Source organism: Aureobasidium pullulans, assembly GCF_000721785.1.
Source record: "Aureobasidium pullulans EXF-150 unplaced genomic scaffold scaffold_1, whole genome shotgun sequence".
NCBI classification, from domain to species: Eukaryota; Fungi; Ascomycota; class Dothideomycetes; order Dothideales; family Saccotheciaceae; genus Aureobasidium; species Aureobasidium pullulans.
Genome location: NW_021941021.1, coordinates 2,081,797 through 2,098,878, shown reverse-complemented (window position 1 = coordinate 2,098,878; position 17,082 = coordinate 2,081,797). Strand labels below are relative to the sequence as shown.

At 49.9% G+C, this 17,082-nt stretch overlaps 7 protein-coding genes across 7 annotated transcripts; 5 read left to right on the top strand and 2 right to left on the bottom strand.

The window, feature by feature from the left end:
* Positions 1-3,813: 3,813 nt before the first annotated feature.
* Positions 3,814-4,945, top strand: M438DRAFT_393746 (bacteriorhodopsin; the record flags this gene model as incomplete). The annotated part of the gene is made up of 3 exons (XM_029909124.1): positions 3,814-4,160; positions 4,212-4,357; positions 4,415-4,945. 3 exons carry the CDS (start codon positions 3,814-3,816, stop codon positions 4,825-4,827), a joined length of 906 nt encoding a protein of 301 aa, XP_029766097.1. The 3' UTR covers positions 4,828-4,945.
* Positions 4,946-6,512: 1,567 nt separating this feature from the next.
* On the top strand, positions 6,513-8,296 carry M438DRAFT_351256 (Sodium/hydrogen exchanger; the record flags this gene model as incomplete). Its single annotated transcript, XM_029906700.1, has 3 exons — positions 6,513-6,756; positions 6,808-7,676; positions 7,730-8,296. 3 exons carry the CDS (start codon positions 6,513-6,515, stop codon positions 8,294-8,296), a joined length of 1,680 nt encoding a protein of 559 aa, XP_029766096.1.
* Positions 8,297-9,024: 728 nt separating this feature from the next.
* Positions 9,025-9,815, bottom strand: M438DRAFT_351255 (uncharacterized protein; the record flags this gene model as incomplete). The annotated part of the gene is made up of 4 exons (XM_029906699.1): positions 9,025-9,336; positions 9,386-9,541; positions 9,591-9,661; positions 9,740-9,815. The coding sequence occupies 4 exons, from the start codon at positions 9,813-9,815 to the stop codon at positions 9,025-9,027; spliced, it is 615 nt and encodes a 204-aa protein (XP_029766095.1).
* Positions 9,816-10,078: 263 nt separating this feature from the next.
* On the top strand, positions 10,079-12,419 carry M438DRAFT_16716 (uncharacterized protein). The gene is made up of 2 exons (XM_029899092.1): positions 10,079-10,157; positions 10,242-12,419. Exon 2 carries the CDS (start codon positions 10,322-10,324, stop codon positions 12,296-12,298), a length of 1,977 nt encoding a protein of 658 aa, XP_029766094.1. The 5' UTR covers positions 10,079-10,157; positions 10,242-10,321; the 3' UTR covers positions 12,299-12,419.
* M438DRAFT_16710 (uncharacterized protein) lies at positions 12,420-12,988 on the top strand. Its single transcript, XM_029899090.1, has one exon. It carries the CDS (start codon positions 12,541-12,543, stop codon positions 12,871-12,873), a length of 333 nt encoding a protein of 110 aa, XP_029766093.1. The 5' UTR covers positions 12,420-12,540; the 3' UTR covers positions 12,874-12,988.
* A 1,824-nt stretch (positions 12,989-14,812) lies between these two features.
* On the top strand, positions 14,813-16,150 carry M438DRAFT_263973 (PAP2-domain-containing protein; the record flags this gene model as incomplete). Its single annotated transcript, XM_029899918.1, has 2 exons — positions 14,813-15,153; positions 15,214-16,150. The coding sequence occupies 2 exons, from the start codon at positions 14,813-14,815 to the stop codon at positions 16,148-16,150; spliced, it is 1,278 nt and encodes a 425-aa protein (XP_029766092.1).
* A 32-nt stretch (positions 16,151-16,182) lies between these two features.
* On the bottom strand, positions 16,183-16,994 carry M438DRAFT_16678 (uncharacterized protein). The gene has a single exon (XM_029899087.1). The coding sequence runs from the start codon at positions 16,738-16,740 to the stop codon at positions 16,216-16,218; it is 525 nt and encodes a 174-aa protein (XP_029766091.1). The 5' UTR covers positions 16,741-16,994; the 3' UTR covers positions 16,183-16,215.
* Between the last annotated feature and the right edge of the window lie 88 nt (positions 16,995-17,082).

The following is a 17,082-nucleotide window of genomic DNA, read 5'->3' as shown; positions in this document are numbered from 1 at the left end:
ATGGCGGCGCTTATGATGGTACGGTGTTGCTTGCATCGAACGATACAAGATACGACGATGTATACACGACGATGTGAGTAACAAGAAAACGGACCTCCTGGATGTTTGCTGATTGTTCATGTCAGAGCATCCCCAACGCCCTTCATGACGTTTGCATCACTTTATGTCTTCTCCGGCCAGCTCAATAGTGCTGGAACCTGTATGGGTACATACAGAAGTAAGAGTTCTACATACGAGGTCGCGTCAATAGCTCAATCCTGGTTCTCAAACGCCGCTCGAGCTCCGAATCTGCCATACAGCCTTGAAGGGAGTGGCATATCGGTTTCAAGCTTCTGGATTTCAACACCCTACTACAGCTTCGTGTCAACCCAAACGAGTACCTGGAGTCAGAAGTCTGTTATAACAGAGATAGACGACAAGTTGTTTACCTGGTTGGCACAGAATCCCGACGTCTTATCTCATGTCCCGAGCATCTTGAGCTGTTCGCCTGTCTCTGCTGCTGGCGCTCCTCAGCTACATATCCGTGTCTCGTTCCTGACATCTTCGAGCGCTGTGACCAGCACGACGAATGCAATGTACATCAATACAGCAAGTACCACGGCAGCCGTGCCTGCCAGCAAAACATCGACAATCGGACCCATAAGCACGATGATGACAAGTGCGCCAACCACTAAGGTGTCTCAGAACCCTCTTCCCTCGCAGACATCAATCCAAACACAGCCGTCGCCTACAGCTATATCACACGTCAGCACCGCAACCCCACCCTCATCAGTTCAAAGTCCACATGACTCGAATAAAGATACCACTCCACCAGCTGCTCCAACTACTGAAAAGTCGACTGAAGCAACATCGCAAGGCAACACTGCTGCTGCATCAAGTCTCACATCGGTGGCATCAGGAGACACTGTATCTCCTACCATCCTACCCCCTCAAACGACACAGAATCAAGTTTCGTCTGACCAGCCGACCGACGATGCCTCAAAAACAACAGCTCCTGACTCCGCAGAAACCAATATGGGCAAGCCTTCAGACGTGACTACCAAGGCCGCTGTCAGCCAAGAGGCAGGCTCATCCAAGGTAGCTCCTTCTCAGAACAATATCCCTGCAGCGGATACAACCACGCAAGCCATTCGAACAACCGATCCGGTCATGATTGTCATTGGAGGTGCTACTGCGACATTGCTTTCTTCTGTCGCTCTTGTCATCGAAACCACGATCCCCAGGACTGGAGGACTTGCTATTCAAACATCTGGAACGACAGACCTAGCTCAGCCGTCTGAGGCTTTGACAGATGTAGAGACATCGCCAGTCTCTTCCTCACCAGCTTCAGTTCTTATCCCAGCACCTGTGGTGATCGGAAAAGTTACCGCTACTCCCATTGTATCCGGTGGATTCATCATCGGAGATCAAACAGTCGCACCAGGATCACCGACAGTCGAAGTCTCCGGTACCACATATTCCATACAGGCTTCACAGAGCAATGTCATCGTCAACGGGCAGACGCTCGTGGCTTCGGCCTATGATCACCCTACTATACCAGAAGTGGTTGGCAGCGCAACTGATAGGCCTTACTCCTCTGTTGCATATGCTATTGGAGGCCAGACCCTTTCTGCTGGCGGTCCAGCGATTGAATTATCTGGCACAACCTACTCCTTGCAGCCATCTGGTGGCAATGTGCTTGTCAATGGACAATCTGCATCTGTGTCAACGATCGCGCCTCAAGAATCACCTTCAGCACCTGTTGCTTTTGGTGAAATCAAAGCCACGCCTGTGGCCTCTGGTATATATATCGTAGCAGATCAAACCATCAGCCGTGGGGGATCTGCTATACAGATATCTGGAACCACTTACTCCCTATCACCATCCGGGAGTAATGTCGATATTGATGGACAGCCAACGCACATCTCTACTATCCAGGTACCACCAGCTACCATTATCATTGGAGAAGTCACTGCTAAACCAGAGTCCTCCGGTGCATATTACCTTGTAGCAGACCAAACACTCAGTCCAGGAGGCTCGGCAATCGAAATCTTTGGTGTGACTTACTCCTTGCCTATATCTGGAGCCAATGTTATGGTAAATGGAGCGACGTCCATCATGAGTCCAACAGACATACCAACGGTTTCGGCTGTGGTGTTCGGTAGCGCGACTGCTGTGCCGCTACTTGCAGGTGGATATATTGTGGGAACTCAGGTACTTAGTCCTGGTGGTTCGGCCATTGAAGTATCGGGCACGACGTACTCATTGCCAGTTTCTGGTAACACGGTGATTATTGATGGACAACCAACACCGGTCAAAACTTTTGGTTCTGATCCTGTCATCACTGTTGGATCCCAAGCATACTCTGCAGCTGCTGCGTCCGTGACACCCCTGGTCATTGAATCACAGACACTATTTCCAGGTGGCAGCGGGATAACAATAAGCGGTACTATCTACAGCCTACCCCCATCGGCTACTGGGGAGGTTGTCATCAATGGCAAAACAGCTTCTCTATCAGCAGCAGCTTCTGCGGGTGGGGTACTCGCTTTCGGTTCGCAACAATTATCCTTCACGCCTCTTAAATCGGGTGTTGTAGTTGCATCTCAGACACTTTATCCCGGCGGTCCAGCCATCACTATAGATGGTCAAATGTTGAGTCTGCCTACGGGTGGAGGCTCACTGGTGATCATGTCAGGAACACGAACTACAACCGAAAACCTCGGCGATTATATCTGGCAAGGCATCGCATCTTCGACGTCCGAATCCATTCCTGGCTCGTCTTCAGACTCCCGTGTTAGCTCTGGCAGTTCGGTCCCTCCAAAATCTTCATCGCACCCTGGCATCACATCGACGACAGTAAAGTCTCCTACCGGGACGCAGGCAGTAATTTCAAATCAGACGACTTCATCGAATGGGGGAAGCAGCTCGCTGAGTGCAAGTCTAACAGGTATCATGGTGGCTTTTGCAATCTTCGTTCTCGGAGTAATCCTCTAGTAAATCACATATTGAGGATGATGTTTAGCATGGGTAGAAGAACGTATCTGTTAACAGATCAGTAGTCATAATCCCATATCTTATTGGCACTTGATTTCACAAGGCCATGATTGCTTTTGGTCTCGGAGAAAGACTCTCAGCCCTGAACAAGCCGCTTTACCTTGATTGTACTCTACAAATGCTTCCAAATTACAGTTGCAGGATCCTGGTTGTCGACACGAGGGTGCCAAGCTAAGAATAAGCTTCAGAGCGACTGCCGTAGATGGTATGGTTTTTCTGACGGCGTGGCTGATGATCTGGATTTGAGCCGCGACTGCATGTGCGGAGACATCACCGTGTTGCGTGCTCCCCTTGATGGACTTTCGAACAACGAATTTCGAACATGGGAATCAGATGATGGAAATGACATGAAGTCTTTCCTAAGTCCGCTGATCACTAGCCAGTGTCCTCATTTCACTTACGCTCGTTTGAACAAATCATGGCAGCAATTGTGATTATGCATGTGGAGCATGTCCTTCAAACGGCTCCGGACTTGTTTGCCGAAAGGTCGATATGCGAGCCTGGTATAGGTATAGCATGGGAGGGGTACACGGAGAGGACCAAGAAACAGCCGTTCGTTCAGGCCGCGGAAGTCATGAGAAGTCTGACGTGGAAGTGACTTGCTTGTCGCACCTTCTCTGGGGGGCTGGACATTCGTTGGAGGTACGAGCCACTGACGAATTTATCCATCACGTAGAATCTCAACAAACATAAGATGCTCTTCCTGCCGCTTCTATCGTCCCTCGTACGGAGCATTCCTCTATCAAACCTTAGCACCTGCACCTATCTATTCCCGCGACCATGAGTTGGCTGGAGAAACGAAACGATGCCATCCAGGTGAATCCAAACACCCAGAACAACAAGCATGTCGATATTGCCATCACTGTTCGTGGATCGGATTTCTACTTTGCCATCTGTGCTGTCATGGGCTTTGTTGCTTTGGGCGTGATGGCTGCATCTGCAATGAAGCCTCGTACGGACCGTATCTTCTTCTACATCACTGCTGCAATCAACACCACTGCCTGTATTGCCTACTTCGCCATGGGCTCCAATCTCGGCTGGACGCCCATTGACGTCGAATGGCAGAGGACATGGTCCCAGGTTGCTGGCGTCAACCGTGAGGTCTTTTATGTCCGTTACATTGATTGGTAGATATGTCTCTGGTGCACCCTCGAAGACGAATGCTGACATGGGTCAAGGTTCGTGACCACGCCTCTGCTTCTTATGGACCTCCTTCTCACTGCCGGCTTACCTTGGCCGACCATCCTGTGGACCATCTTCCTTGACGAAGTCATGATTGTTACTGGCCTTGTCGGTGCTCTCGTCAAGAGTCGCTACAAATGGGGTAAGAACTACTTTCCTTTCCATTCGGGCATACACACAATCTGACTCTTCCATACAGGCTTCTGGACCTTCGGTACTGTCGCCATGTTCGCTATCTTCTGGAATCTCGCCGTTGAAGGCCGCAAACATGCCAAGCACCTCGGCTCAGATATTGCCCGTACCTACACCATCTGTGGTTGCTTGACCCTCTTCATCTGGCTCTGCTACCCCATCTGCTGGGGTGTGTCCGAGGGTGCCAATGTCATTCCTCCAGACTCCGAGGCGGTGTTCTATGGTGTCCTGGATTTCCTGGCAAAGCCTGTGTTTTCAATCGCATTGATCATTGGACATTGGAACATCAACCCTGGCCGCATGGGACTGAAGCTGAGGGACTACGATGAGGATCCGGATTACTTTGGTCCTAAGAATGGAGCCGAGGCTGCTAAGGAGCGTAGCAATGGCAGCAGCAGCGGTGTCGATGGTGGAGCCTAATCAGGTCCCGGTTTTGTCAAGTCCTGGAAGACAAGGGAAGTATATCCAGTCACAGCCTCCCGTCAGAGGTAAGAATTGTGGAAGTGTTGGAGCGATTCGGAGCATACGTAACAAAGCGTGCTTGGAGATGAGAGGAATCCAGTTGGATGATGTTAACGATCTCGTACAACACAACAAGCAGAACTGACTCCTAATTAGACGCGTGATACTCGGGATACTAGGTTGTTCTTGTCCAGTCCGAATCGACTGCTCTTCTCCCAGTTTTTCACAATGCGCATGTGATTTCCACGTGGGTGTTGATGATGACGTAGCGATCAAATACACTTTTCCTCAAAACAACAATTTTTGGTCGCAGTTCACCTGCCGTGCCTCGGTAGTTTCTTTTCTCAAGCATCATAAGTTAGGACGGAAGGGGAAGATCTACCTTCAAGTCAGAAGACTAGAAGCAGTTGAATAGTGGTCTGGCACATACCCCCTCCTTATAGATAAAGGGTCTTTCACGCATAATGGCTGCCGTTAGTTTTTTTCTTTTCTTTACTGTCGGTTTTGCGGTGATAATATGAGAGCGAGAATTCTACGAGGATCATATCAATCAGCACCACCTGAAGAACCGCATTGAGAACGGGACACTGGCGACACTTGCGACAACGAGACAAAAGCGACAATCGCCAACTTTTCACCAAATCTCAGAGCGGAAGGAAACCAGGACAGCAACCATGACTTCCAGCAGACAAAGCATCAGCGACGAACCGATCGTGTCTCCCCACCGCGTATCAATAGGTCGAGGAGGACGAGGAAATATGAGTACGAACATACCAACACCTCCTCCATGCTAAACCATCGAAAACTCACCATAATCCCACAGTCGCCCCGGAAGAAATAAAAGAAGAATTGAAAAAGGCATCGAGTAATGATGAACACGATGGTATGTTTGTCTCTCCTGATAGTCCCCTTCTCTGTTTTGCTAGAGAATGTAATGGATGCTGATGGGGGGTAATAGCGATAGCCGAACACAACCGTCGCAGATCGAGTAGTTGGTCGTTACATTCTAGTAACAGTGGGACTTCAAAGACAGAAGCGATTAAGGATTTCTTCAGGAGGGGGAGTCAGAGTAAGAGGAAGAGTGTTAGTCAAGAGGAGATTTTGGAGGGGAAAGAAGAGGAGGATGCGGTGAAGGGTTGATGGAAAGGAGGGTAGGAGGAATGAGATATAATGAGGTTATGAAATTTGGGGTGTGCGTCTGATCAGAAGTTAGTGGATAGACTTGCGGCAGACAAACAAAGGTATGATTTGATGTTAGTTGAATATTGCAGCCTGTGTAATGGCTGAAATATGCAAGTGTGAAATTTTACTGTAGGAAGGACTCCGCCGCGTCTCTGCTTGAAGACGCGAGCTTCAGTCTGATGTTCATCTCTGAACTCGACGTATAGTCGACATGGTGTAGCTTGTCCCTGTGATAGCATGTATGACTTGTGTATGTTCAAGAGATGCCGACAAGATTCCCAAGCACCCAACTTTTTCGCGCCAAGTCGAAGCGTTGACGTCGTCGCGTCAGGACAGTCGAACCGAGAAGTCATCGACGACCTTTACGCATAAACAAGTTTTACTGAACACTTCAAGAGGGTGAAACGAGCAAGGGAAGCTTGCTCTTAAGTGATCTGGTACTCCATTCCTCTTTCACCAATATGGCTCTAGCCGCCCTTCCCTACCACGAGCCTGGGATCGTGACGATCTTGATCCAGTCGTCTTTTCTACTCGTTCTCAATGGCATCAATTGGATCCTCGATAATGCTATTTACTGTGGTCTTGTTGGTCAGATCTTGATCGGAGTGGCTTGGGGAACGCCTGGTGCGAATTGGTTGTCGGAAGAGGTCCAAGATACTGTTATGCAGCTGGGCTATCTTGGGTTGATTTTGATAGTTTATGAAGGTGTGTAGAAGATCGTGTTATAGTGGATGGCTTGCTGACGGTTTTGTGAAGGTGGTCTGTCGACTTCTTTCGCGTCTCTGTGGTCGAATATCTACCTCTCTGGTTTGGTCGCTCTTATTGGCATCACGCTACCTATCGGTCTGTCTTATGTCTTGATGGGACTGCTGGGAGCTACTCCCGTGCAAGCATTTGCCGCTGGAGCTGCATTGTGTTCAACCTCTTTGGGTACGACCTTCACCATCCTCAACACCAGTGGTCTCGACAAAAGCAGACTAGGTGTTATCCTTTCCAGTGCAGCCATGCTGGATGATGTAGCTGGTCTTGTTATGGTCCAAGTCATATCCAACCTTGGACAGTCTGCCAACTCTTTTACTGCTATAACAGTCATTCGGCCAGTATTCGTGTCCATCGCTTTCGCCGTCGTTGTACCTGCTGTCTGCTGGGCTGTCGTGAAGCCTATCACGAAATCTACCCTAGCTCAGACGGCAAAGAAAGATGAGGAGCAGTCAAATCTACGAACCTGGATTTGTACACCTGTTGCAGCTTTCATTGCACATACTCTGGTTCTGTTAGGTCTTGTCACTGGATCTACTTATGCTGGTACTTCCAATCTGTTCGCTGCTTATATTGCTGGAGCTGTGATAAACTGGTGGGATGCACTTGTTGACGCGACATTACAAGAGCAAGTTTCTGCTATTATAACGGAAAAGAAAGCCCGCAAGGGAAAGAAGACCACTCAGCCGCAAAGAGAAGGAGCTGTTGTCTCCAGCCCTACGTCTTCTGACAATTCTGCACCTGATGCTTGTGAACCAGCAATCGACCGACCTGTCTCAGCAACACATGACAAGTTGAGAGGAGCCGTGATCTACGAGCATATGTATGCACCAGCCATGAACACTATCTTGAAGCCATTCTTCTTCGTAGGTATCACTTATAATCACCTGCACGATTCTATGATTAACATCTATACCAGGCATCAATCGGCTTTTCTATCCCCATCACACAAATGTTCCGTGGTGCCATCGTATGGCGAGGCATCGTATACACAATCCTCATGATCCTAGGCAAACTAGCCTGTGGTCTGGTACTCGTACGCTTCACAAGCACACCAACCAAAGTCCAACTACCCGAAGGACAGCAAACCACCAACACAACACCATCAACCGATGCCTCGACCGACCAAACCAACCCCCAACAACCGCCCTCCGCAAATTCAAAACGCAAACGCCAACCGCCTCGCAAACTCCCAAAACCACAATCACTATACCCATCCCTAATGCTAGGCAGTGCAATGGTCGCGCGCGGTGAAATTGGCTTCTTGATCTCCTCCTTAGCCGAAAGCAATGGTATTTTTGGCACAACACAAGGAGGAGAAAGTTCAGACATCTTTCTAGTCGCAACGTGGGCGATTCTTCTCTGTACAATTATCGGCCCAGTCAGTATCGGTACAATGGTCAACCGAGTACGCAGACTTCAAAAGGCTAGAGTGAGCGATACGGTAAACTCGGATCCACTAGGCGGATGGGGGGTTGAGGGTTAACGATTAGTTATCGACTAGATACACTGTTTTGATCACAGTAGGATTTTTCTCTGTTCGGCTTGTTGAAATATGTATGATAGGTCGAGATTTTGCTGATTGTGGTAATACGCGTTGGAGGGGTCGAGTAAGGTTGGCAAGGTTAGGTGGTTGCTTATCGCAACGGTGATAGCGTAGATATGGCGTTCGAGTCGCGGTTGACATGGCGTCCGAGAGAGGAGCTGAGAGGGCTGATTAGCCCGATAGCCGTCGAGGTTTGTTTGACCTCGGCAAAAAATAAACTGTGTTACAAGCAGAGCTGAATCGATGTGTGTGCGAAAATGATTGATATATGATATAATGATTGCAGTCTTGTTTGAGACTGCGATGTAGAGGACGAGGGTGATAGAGTCTATGAAGGATGGAAGAAGGTGAAGTACAAAAGATATTGCGACGCGTAGTCTGCCATCGCACCACGTCTAGTATGATATACCAACTTCTGTTCGTCTTGAAAGACTGTAGGTGGTGTCCAGAGCGTGTGTGTCTTCTTTTGCAAAACCTTCCTTGCTCTTTGATTCAATCCTCCGTGTCAAGCGGCTGCGACGCACATGCGCCGGCATTTGTCGCATTGCGTGTGTTGTACCGATCGCTCGCAAAGCCCTTTGGATGTCTGCACAGGGTGGTGATGGGTGCCATTGAGTACGACCGAGTCCTCCGGTATTGATCTTCTCTGGATGTGCTGAGCGGTTCTCTCAACCCTTGACTTCGACGGGAGTGTAGTCCAAGTTCTGCTCCTCTTTTTCCGGAATGCCCAAGATGTCGGTCACAGCATCTCTGATGAAGTTCTGTTCTTCCATTGTGAAGCGAGTGTCGGCATCCTCAATCATAGCAGCAATGTGGGAGCGTCTGAAGGGTCGTTGATTGGCGATGGTCAGGTATTCGGACTTTGTGAGTTGTACTCTCGGGCCCAGTGTCTGCATCAGCTTGTTCAGATACTGTGAGTTGTTGTCGTAGTGAGGGTTGTCCAGGAAAGGTCGGTCTTTGTCGGCGAGATGCTCTTCATGCTGCAAAGGATTAGCTCAGCCCTTGACCGTCGGCCAGATGGCTCCGGACCTTTTGTAGTGACTTCATGAGATTGGCCGGCCTGTATGAGTTGGGTCTCTTCTCTTGCTTGGACTGTTCCTTCTCCTCCTTGATTTGCGCGCGCTTGTCGCGAATGAATTTCAGGACATCATAGTCGTCGAGCACTTCGGTACCGGCATCCAGGATCTTGAACGAGTCAGCTCGAGCATTATTGGAAGACGTTGAAGTGGGCTACCTTCATGTTGAGTGATATGACCTCGACGTCGTCCTCAAGTTTGTCAAGACGAGCCTCGTCGGCGATAAAATCTTGGACCGCTTTCACATGCTAGATCTGGAGAGAGCACTATCTTATCTTGATCATCTCATCGCGATCGGACCACTCACCGCCTTCGGTACAGGTGGGGAGAACGACAGCGGCAGCCCCAAAGGAGCGGGACGAAACCAAGATTTCCTCCGTCATGCTGCATGGCGTTGCACGTTGCGCAGCAACAGCTGGGATAATCCATCCTCACCTAGCAACCAGCGCCAAATGGCCGTCCCCATGTAAGCAAAGGCCTCATTAGTAGGCCTGTCTGCCCTCCGGTTTTCATTTCTGCATATCCCTCTCCCTCAAGTCTGTAGATACCATCTATCTGCAAGAAAGCCATCCAATTCTCCTTCTCGCAATAACAACTCTCCAAACCATCCTCCCCACAGGCCGCTAGGCCCATACCAACCCACTCCAAGCTTCGCTCTAGTGCGTTGCGCCTGATCAGACTCTAAGACATTCTCCGCCCGGCGGACGCGGCTTGCACTGCGTGAGGTACGATATTATTGCTTCTTCGACTCTCCAAAGATGCATTGAGCTGCACACAATATGCACATACTAATCCAGTTCTCTATACAGATCCGGAATACCGAGATATTAACTTATCCTCGACCAATTCGACAACTAACCCCATCCGGACTCAATCTTTCACCACCAAAATGCTGTCAACACACAACTCAACCTCGAGCATCCAACGACGACGTCAACTCCACAGAAGACAGAACTCGCTCGAGGTCCCGATGATCAACACACACATGTCTGCCTCGTCAAGACAACGTCCCAATGGCCACCGTCGCGGACTGAGTATCGACCAGGGCATGACTCTCCTATCACGACAGGAGGTAAGTATGCCAACTAACCAACAACGACCATCATCACAGCATTCAGTGCAAGAAACGCAGCAGCACAGACCTTACCAGCCGGGACTCTATCCCATGGACCCTAACCAACAGCACTTCTTCAGACCAGCCTTCATGGAACAGGATATTGCTTCGGCAGAGCAAGCAAAGCAAGCCATCCTGAACCTTGAACAACATATCCAGACCGTTTACCGCACATACGGATATGTTCCTCAGACACCGATTACTCAATCGCAACCTCAAATGCCCACCACACCAATCATTGTCGCAACGCGTCCAACTACTCCTTGCTCAAATTACCAGCAATCCATGTCTGGCCACTCGGAGGGGCCTCTTCTCGACGTCTCGCCCATGCCAAACTCAGTCGCTGTGTCACCCATGCACCAAGCCATGTCACCCATGCCAGTACAATACGCCAACGTTCCCGTTGTCCAAGTCCAGGAGCCTTTCCAAGACAACCAGTCTTGTTACCAGGAGTCTTTCGCTGGCGATTACGCGTGTACACCCTCATACACCTCATCCCTGGCTGACCCCAGCTCTCCTATGCGCTCTCCTATGGACGGCAAATTCAACCCTCTACCTACTGTCTACGAAGCTCTTTCGCCTGCTCCCAGTCATGCCACTTACGCTCACGATTCTATGATGCTTTCTGGCGAAGCCACTCCCAACATGAGCTATTACACAGATTCCCCTCACAGATCCGCCATGTCTCCTCGCGAGGCCATGCTGCAGACTCTCGACATCGACGCTAGCATTGAAGACACTGGCATCTCACCTCAGGATGTCCAACGTTTCATCAGCCCTCAGGATCACTGCGATGGCAAGTGGACCTGTCTGTTTGATGGATGCAACAAGAAGTTCGGCCGCAAGGAGAACATCCGTGCCCACGTCCAAACCCATCTCGGCGATCGCCAATTCAAGTGCAATCACTGCGGCAAGTGCTTCGTTAGACAGCATGACCTCAAGCGTCACGCAAAGATTCACAGTGGCGACAAGCCTCACAAGTGCCCTTGCGGCAACGGCTTTGCCAGACAAGATGCCCTGACTCGCCACCGTCAACGCGGAGTCTGCGACGGCGCTCTCCCTGGTTACGAGCGTTCTCAAGCTAGACGCGGTCGCCCACGCAAGAACCCCTACGACATCTCGGAGCGTCTCGAGAAGGCCGCTCACCAGAGAGAGATGAACGCACGCAGAAACTCAGAATTCACCTACGCAAGCTCTTCTGCAAGCGAGGCCAGCTACCCCAACACTCCTGCAGCCAATGTCGGTGATGACTACGATGACGAGGACTTTGCCAACTACCAACAAGAGGGCAAGTACGCCGAGGAGATCTCGCGCTACACTCCTCCTACCTCACCTTTCTCCACTGGAAACGTCTCGCCCAAGAAGGAGTACAAGTATACCATTGACCTCAGCGCATTGCCCACCGCAGACGTCAAGGTCCTCCCTTCATCACCACCCCAGCTTCCTCACAGCCCTCCCCCAAGCTCTCAATGCCCCAGTGCACCTTTCGGCTCCAGCGACAACACATTCAACTTCAACACCGTCGACTGCAAACCCATCATCATCGAGGAAGACGAGTGCCTGTCACCCGCAGCCACCTCATCAACCCACAGCGTCGATGAGAAGGATGACTTTTCTCCAAACGCCACCCACGATGTCGAAAGTGCATTCATGGGCTCCGAGGACATGCTCGAGTTCAACCCAAGCATGTACGGCGGCCCTGGCGATGCCCTCTTCAATGCCAGCCTGGATGCTTGGCTTGAAAGCCATTGACCAACCTGACCAACGAAATGATCATGAATGGCGGTCAACACTACACTTGTGGATGAAAACATGGAAAGAAGACTTATCACGTACATGAATTTTGACGAACACACACACACAGCATTTGGATGGATTGGAAACATGGAACTTTATGTGCAAAAGGGGGGAGCAAAGGGAAACGCAAGCAAATGAGTTATTGTTTATGAGTTTTTTGAGCCACAGCGATACGAGACGAAGCGGAAATGTCTTGAATGTATGTTATCTCTTTTTTAGATGGAGTTTTTGAGGAGTTGTTTTATCGGAAAGCAAAGCACGCGAGCAACAGAGCAGGAAAGATGCAGCAATCAGCAGCAGCAGCAAGTTTGATTCGTTTTTTTGGGATGCCCCAATTCTTTTTGATGTTTTTTGCTTTTCACTTCTCTTCTTTACTTTTCCAGTCTTGCTTGCTCAAGACTTTGGATATCCTTTTCTTATCACGAAATGGTGTTTTAAAAAAACACCAAAACCGGAATTTTCGAATTTTTAACCTGCCAAAAACCTCCTACCTTCCTTTTCTTCATATCCCATTATCGCATCTAAAATGATAAACACGTTCGTCCCTACCTGTCAGAACTGACGATCATACATTTTCATCCAACATCTACATGCGGAAAACGGAAAGGGCAAAAACACACGATTATATTCACCGGGTTCCCTTTCTCTTCATTTGATCGCAGCGAGAAATACGAAATCTGGACCCAAAAGCGTCGGTTAGGTGGTAGGGTTTGGTCACTGTGTCAACCAACGCGACTGGGGCCCGTCCGTCCAAACTCCATGTTTTTATTTTCCACCCGTGTGGAGAAGAGAGAGCAGCAATGGGTGAATGGCAGAAAAAAACATGCAAGGGGTGGGGTGGAAACTGCATGCACATCCTGTCACAGAAAGGTCTGCCGTGTGTTTGATCTGCCGCTGTGTACAGTACGGCACATCAACCGCTGATTTGATTTTCCGTACCTGCATCTTGTCTCAACATGAAGTTTGGGAAATGGGGGTGCCTTGGTGTTGGTTGGGAGCTTGTGTTGCACAAAATAATGGTCAAAAGAGCATAACTAATTTCGGAGTGAGATTGCTTCCGTGACTCCGAACCACAAAAGATTTGTGATGACTTTTTGCCGATTGCGACCGATGGCGCTTTTTCTTACCAACGATGGAACGACCGACGGGAACGAGCAGAGATTTCTTCTGTGTCTAGAAGAAGACGGTGAGATGGAAAGAAAAAGAAGGGCCGGTGTTGGAAGGGAAAAAATTGGTGGCTCCTTTTTCTTGACAGCAGAGAGACAAAGGAAAGGGGGCATAACTTGTTCAGAACGGATTTTGATTTTTATGTAGCCGCCGCGGTCAAGCAAGCAATTGGCACGGCATGGCATGTTTTATCGATTGCAAGCTGCAGTCAGCCTTATATTGTGAAACGACGAGGACAAGGATTGGCTGGGATGCCTGCATTGCCGTGACAAGAAACGGATACGTCGTAGATTTCCTGCTTGACTCTTGCAAAGTCCTCTTGTCGCTGTGGTTTCGTTAAACGGGTTGAAAGTGTTTGCATATTCTACGATTTTGTGGGGGATGATCGGAAGAAGGAAGTAGGGTCCACTTGGGTTTAGGACAAGACTCGGGGAGTTTTTGCGATCAACGACTCATGAGATTGGTGATTTCGGAATTTAGGCATCAAGGTTACGGTGAGAGGATATACGAGGGGAATACGCAGTACGCGCGCAGGATGGAAGGAAGAAGGATGGTGATGTTGGTTGCTAAGCCTTGCTATCTTTGCGCTGCACATGATTGATGAAAGCCAACTACGAGTATCATCCTGTTGTCCCTGGTGCATTTGTTTATTGGCATGACGAGCGAGGCTTGGTAGAAAGGCTGAGGGTAAGTTTTGACGGATAAGTCAGCTTCCGAGGGCAGCCGGGCAAAGCGTATCTAGATAGTCAGTAGCTAAGAGGCTGGGAAGAAGATGAACAGAATGAGTGTGTTCAAGCAGAATGCTGTACAGAGTAGGGAGATAAAGCGTAGATTCGAGAACAGAGCACGCGATGATATGCAGGCATTGATGGTCTTGGTGTGGAATGATGGGATTGTCCCATGGGAGGCGCAAATTAGCTGTCTTTGCGCCGGGATTGGCACGGCGGGCGGTTGCGCCGCTTGCCGGGAGATGGTCACCAAAAAGACGATGAGCGATGGTTACTTCATAATAACTGCCTAAGCATATCCTTCTACTTCCTAAGCACCGAATGGTGAGCCTGTGACCTTCTTCCTCCTCTCGACGCCGTCCACGAACTCACAGGTGCCCCGGTCTGCTCTGTTGCTCTACTCTTAGCCACGACGATATCTCTGTGTATTCCTCCGCATAGCAACTTCGCAACAGGCAGGCGCCCACATTCTTGCAGCATGAGCAGCAAATACTTTGCCCTTGGAGGCGCCGACGACGAGGACTCGACCCAACGCTTCTTCACACGCAACAAGTTCCTTCCATCTCTACCGACCATGCTTCCTCATCGTCTTCGCCGCAAGTTCCGCAGCACGCGCTCAAAGATCCGAAGCAGACAAACTCCCACCTCGTCCATCTCGACGCTGCAGACCAGCTTCAACCCAAGAGACACGCTTCAGACGCTCCGCGACCACCAATGGTCCGTCTACGATGCCCAATACATCTTCCTCGCTGTTGTCGGCATCTTCGCCCTCTGTGTCATCCAATCGCCCGGTCCCATGGTCAAGACGACGGTTGCCACGCTGTTGATGCTGTCCCTGCTGTTGCCTGTTACTCGCCAATTCTTCCTGCCCTTCTTGCCAATTGCCGCATGGCTCGTCTTCTTCTTCTCTTGCCAGTACGTCGCATCCGTTGCCTCCTTTCTCCACCGGCTCCCTTGCTAACGCGACTTCTCCAGATTCATCTCCGGTGAATACAGACCGCCCATCTGGGTGCGCGTGCTGCCCGCCCTCGAAAACATCCTTTACGGCGCAAACTTGAGCAACATCCTTTCAGCCCACAAGGCTGTCGTCCTCGATGTCCTCGCCTGGTTGCCCTACGGCATCACCCACTTCGGTGCTCCTTTCGTCTGCTCTGGCCTCATGTTCCTCTTCGGACCCCCCGGAACCACTCCCACCTTTGCAAGAGCTTTCGGTTACATGAACTTGACTGGTGTCATGATCCAGTTGTTCTTCCCCTGCTCTCCTCCGTGGTACGAGAACATGTACGGTCTTGCTCCCGCCAACTACTCCATGCAAGGCTCTCCTGCCGGTCTCGCCGCCATTGACAAGCTTTTCGGTATTGACCTGTACACGTCCACTTTCACCGCCTCGCCTATGGTTTTTGGTGCTTTCCCTTCGCTGCACTCCGGATGCGCAACCATCGAAGCCTTGTTCATGAGCCACACCTTCCCCAAGCTCCGTCCCTTGTTCATCATCTACACTGGATGGCTCTGGTGGTCCACCATGTACCTCTCTCACCACTACGCTGTTGATCTCGTTGGTGGCAGCTTGCTTTCCGCCGGTGCCTATTACATCGCCAAGGGCAAGTTCCTGCCCAGACTTCAGCCTGGAAAGATGTTCCGCTGGGACTACGACTACGTCGAGGTTGGCGAAGCCAGAGAGGGCTACGCTTATGGTATTACTGATCTGGCTGAGGACGACTTCCACCCTGCAAACTTCGGTATGGATAGCGGCGACGAGTGGACTATTGGCTCTTCTTCCTCGGTTGCATCCTCCAGCAGAAGTCCCTCGGTTGGTGCCAGAAGCCCTGTCGACGAGTCTTGGGAGGGTGACACTTTGGCCTCCACTTCGGACAATGAGTATTACCAGCAGAAGCCGGGCCAGAAGTCATGAGCTGTCCAATAAAAAGTCTCGTCTTGACTGGTCGAGACTTGGGTGGCAGCAACAACATTTCTCCCTCACGAAGTCAACGCATATGCGCAGCGTAAAAGCCTCATGGATGTATATCTCGGCTTCTGTTTTTTGACAACATCTCCGAGACCATGTGGCGTGTTCAGCGCTTTCTCTTCGACTCCGCCATGCAGGGTTTGCACCTGGATTATTTCACCAAGCTCATCCTCACGATTCTGGCATTTCCTGTGCATCTTTATCGACATGTTTTTACTAGGAGTCTTTCTGGTTTCTGGTTTTCGATACCCTTCATCGTCATTCGCTTCGACCTGTGTCTTTATTTCTTCCTCCTTCTTTTCTTCATCATCATTCTCACGACATGCATACAAAGGCGACGAGAGCTGGAACGGATGAGAAGGACATGTACATGTACGAGAAAGCTGAGGAACCACGACGGTACCAAAAGGAGGATTTAATGATGAAAGGTTTTGATTCATTAGGAGGATACAAGGAGCAGCACCGAAGCACAGCTGTGCGCTCGGGTTGACTGCTCTGATGTTTTCGATATACATTTGATTGTTAGAGGATATCATATGTGGTGTTTGGGTTAGCTTCGAAAGAAGAAGAAGGATAATGTGGGATTATTGACAAGAGGGATGAACATGGGATTGAAGGGGGAAGAGGGTTGATTGGCTATCGAGGTTGGGCATTGAATCGTCTACCTTGATGGTCGACTGGCCTCTTCCTCTCTACTGTAATGCATAATGTCAAGATGTTCGAATAAACACGATTGGAAGTTCAACACCATTCTCACGATTCAGTTTATCCCTTGTTATGTTTAGAAAGAGAATGAAGATTATGAGCAGTGTTGTTTGTTTCTGAATGAAGTATTTTACAATTGATATACAGGTGCTCTCTCCAAGGCCATGGCAACA

Bases quoted from the DNA above. Each gene is read 5' to 3' on its own strand.
- M438DRAFT_16710 (XM_029899090.1), top strand. From the start codon at position 12,541: ATGTATGTTATCTCTTTTTTAGATGGAGTTTTTGAGGAGTTGTTTTAT.
- M438DRAFT_16678 (XM_029899087.1), bottom strand. From the start codon at position 16,740: ATGATATCCTCTAACAATCAAATGTATATCGAAAACATCAGAGCAGTC.
- M438DRAFT_16716 (XM_029899092.1), top strand. From the start codon at position 10,322: ATGCTGTCAACACACAACTCAACCTCGAGCATCCAACGACGACGTCAA.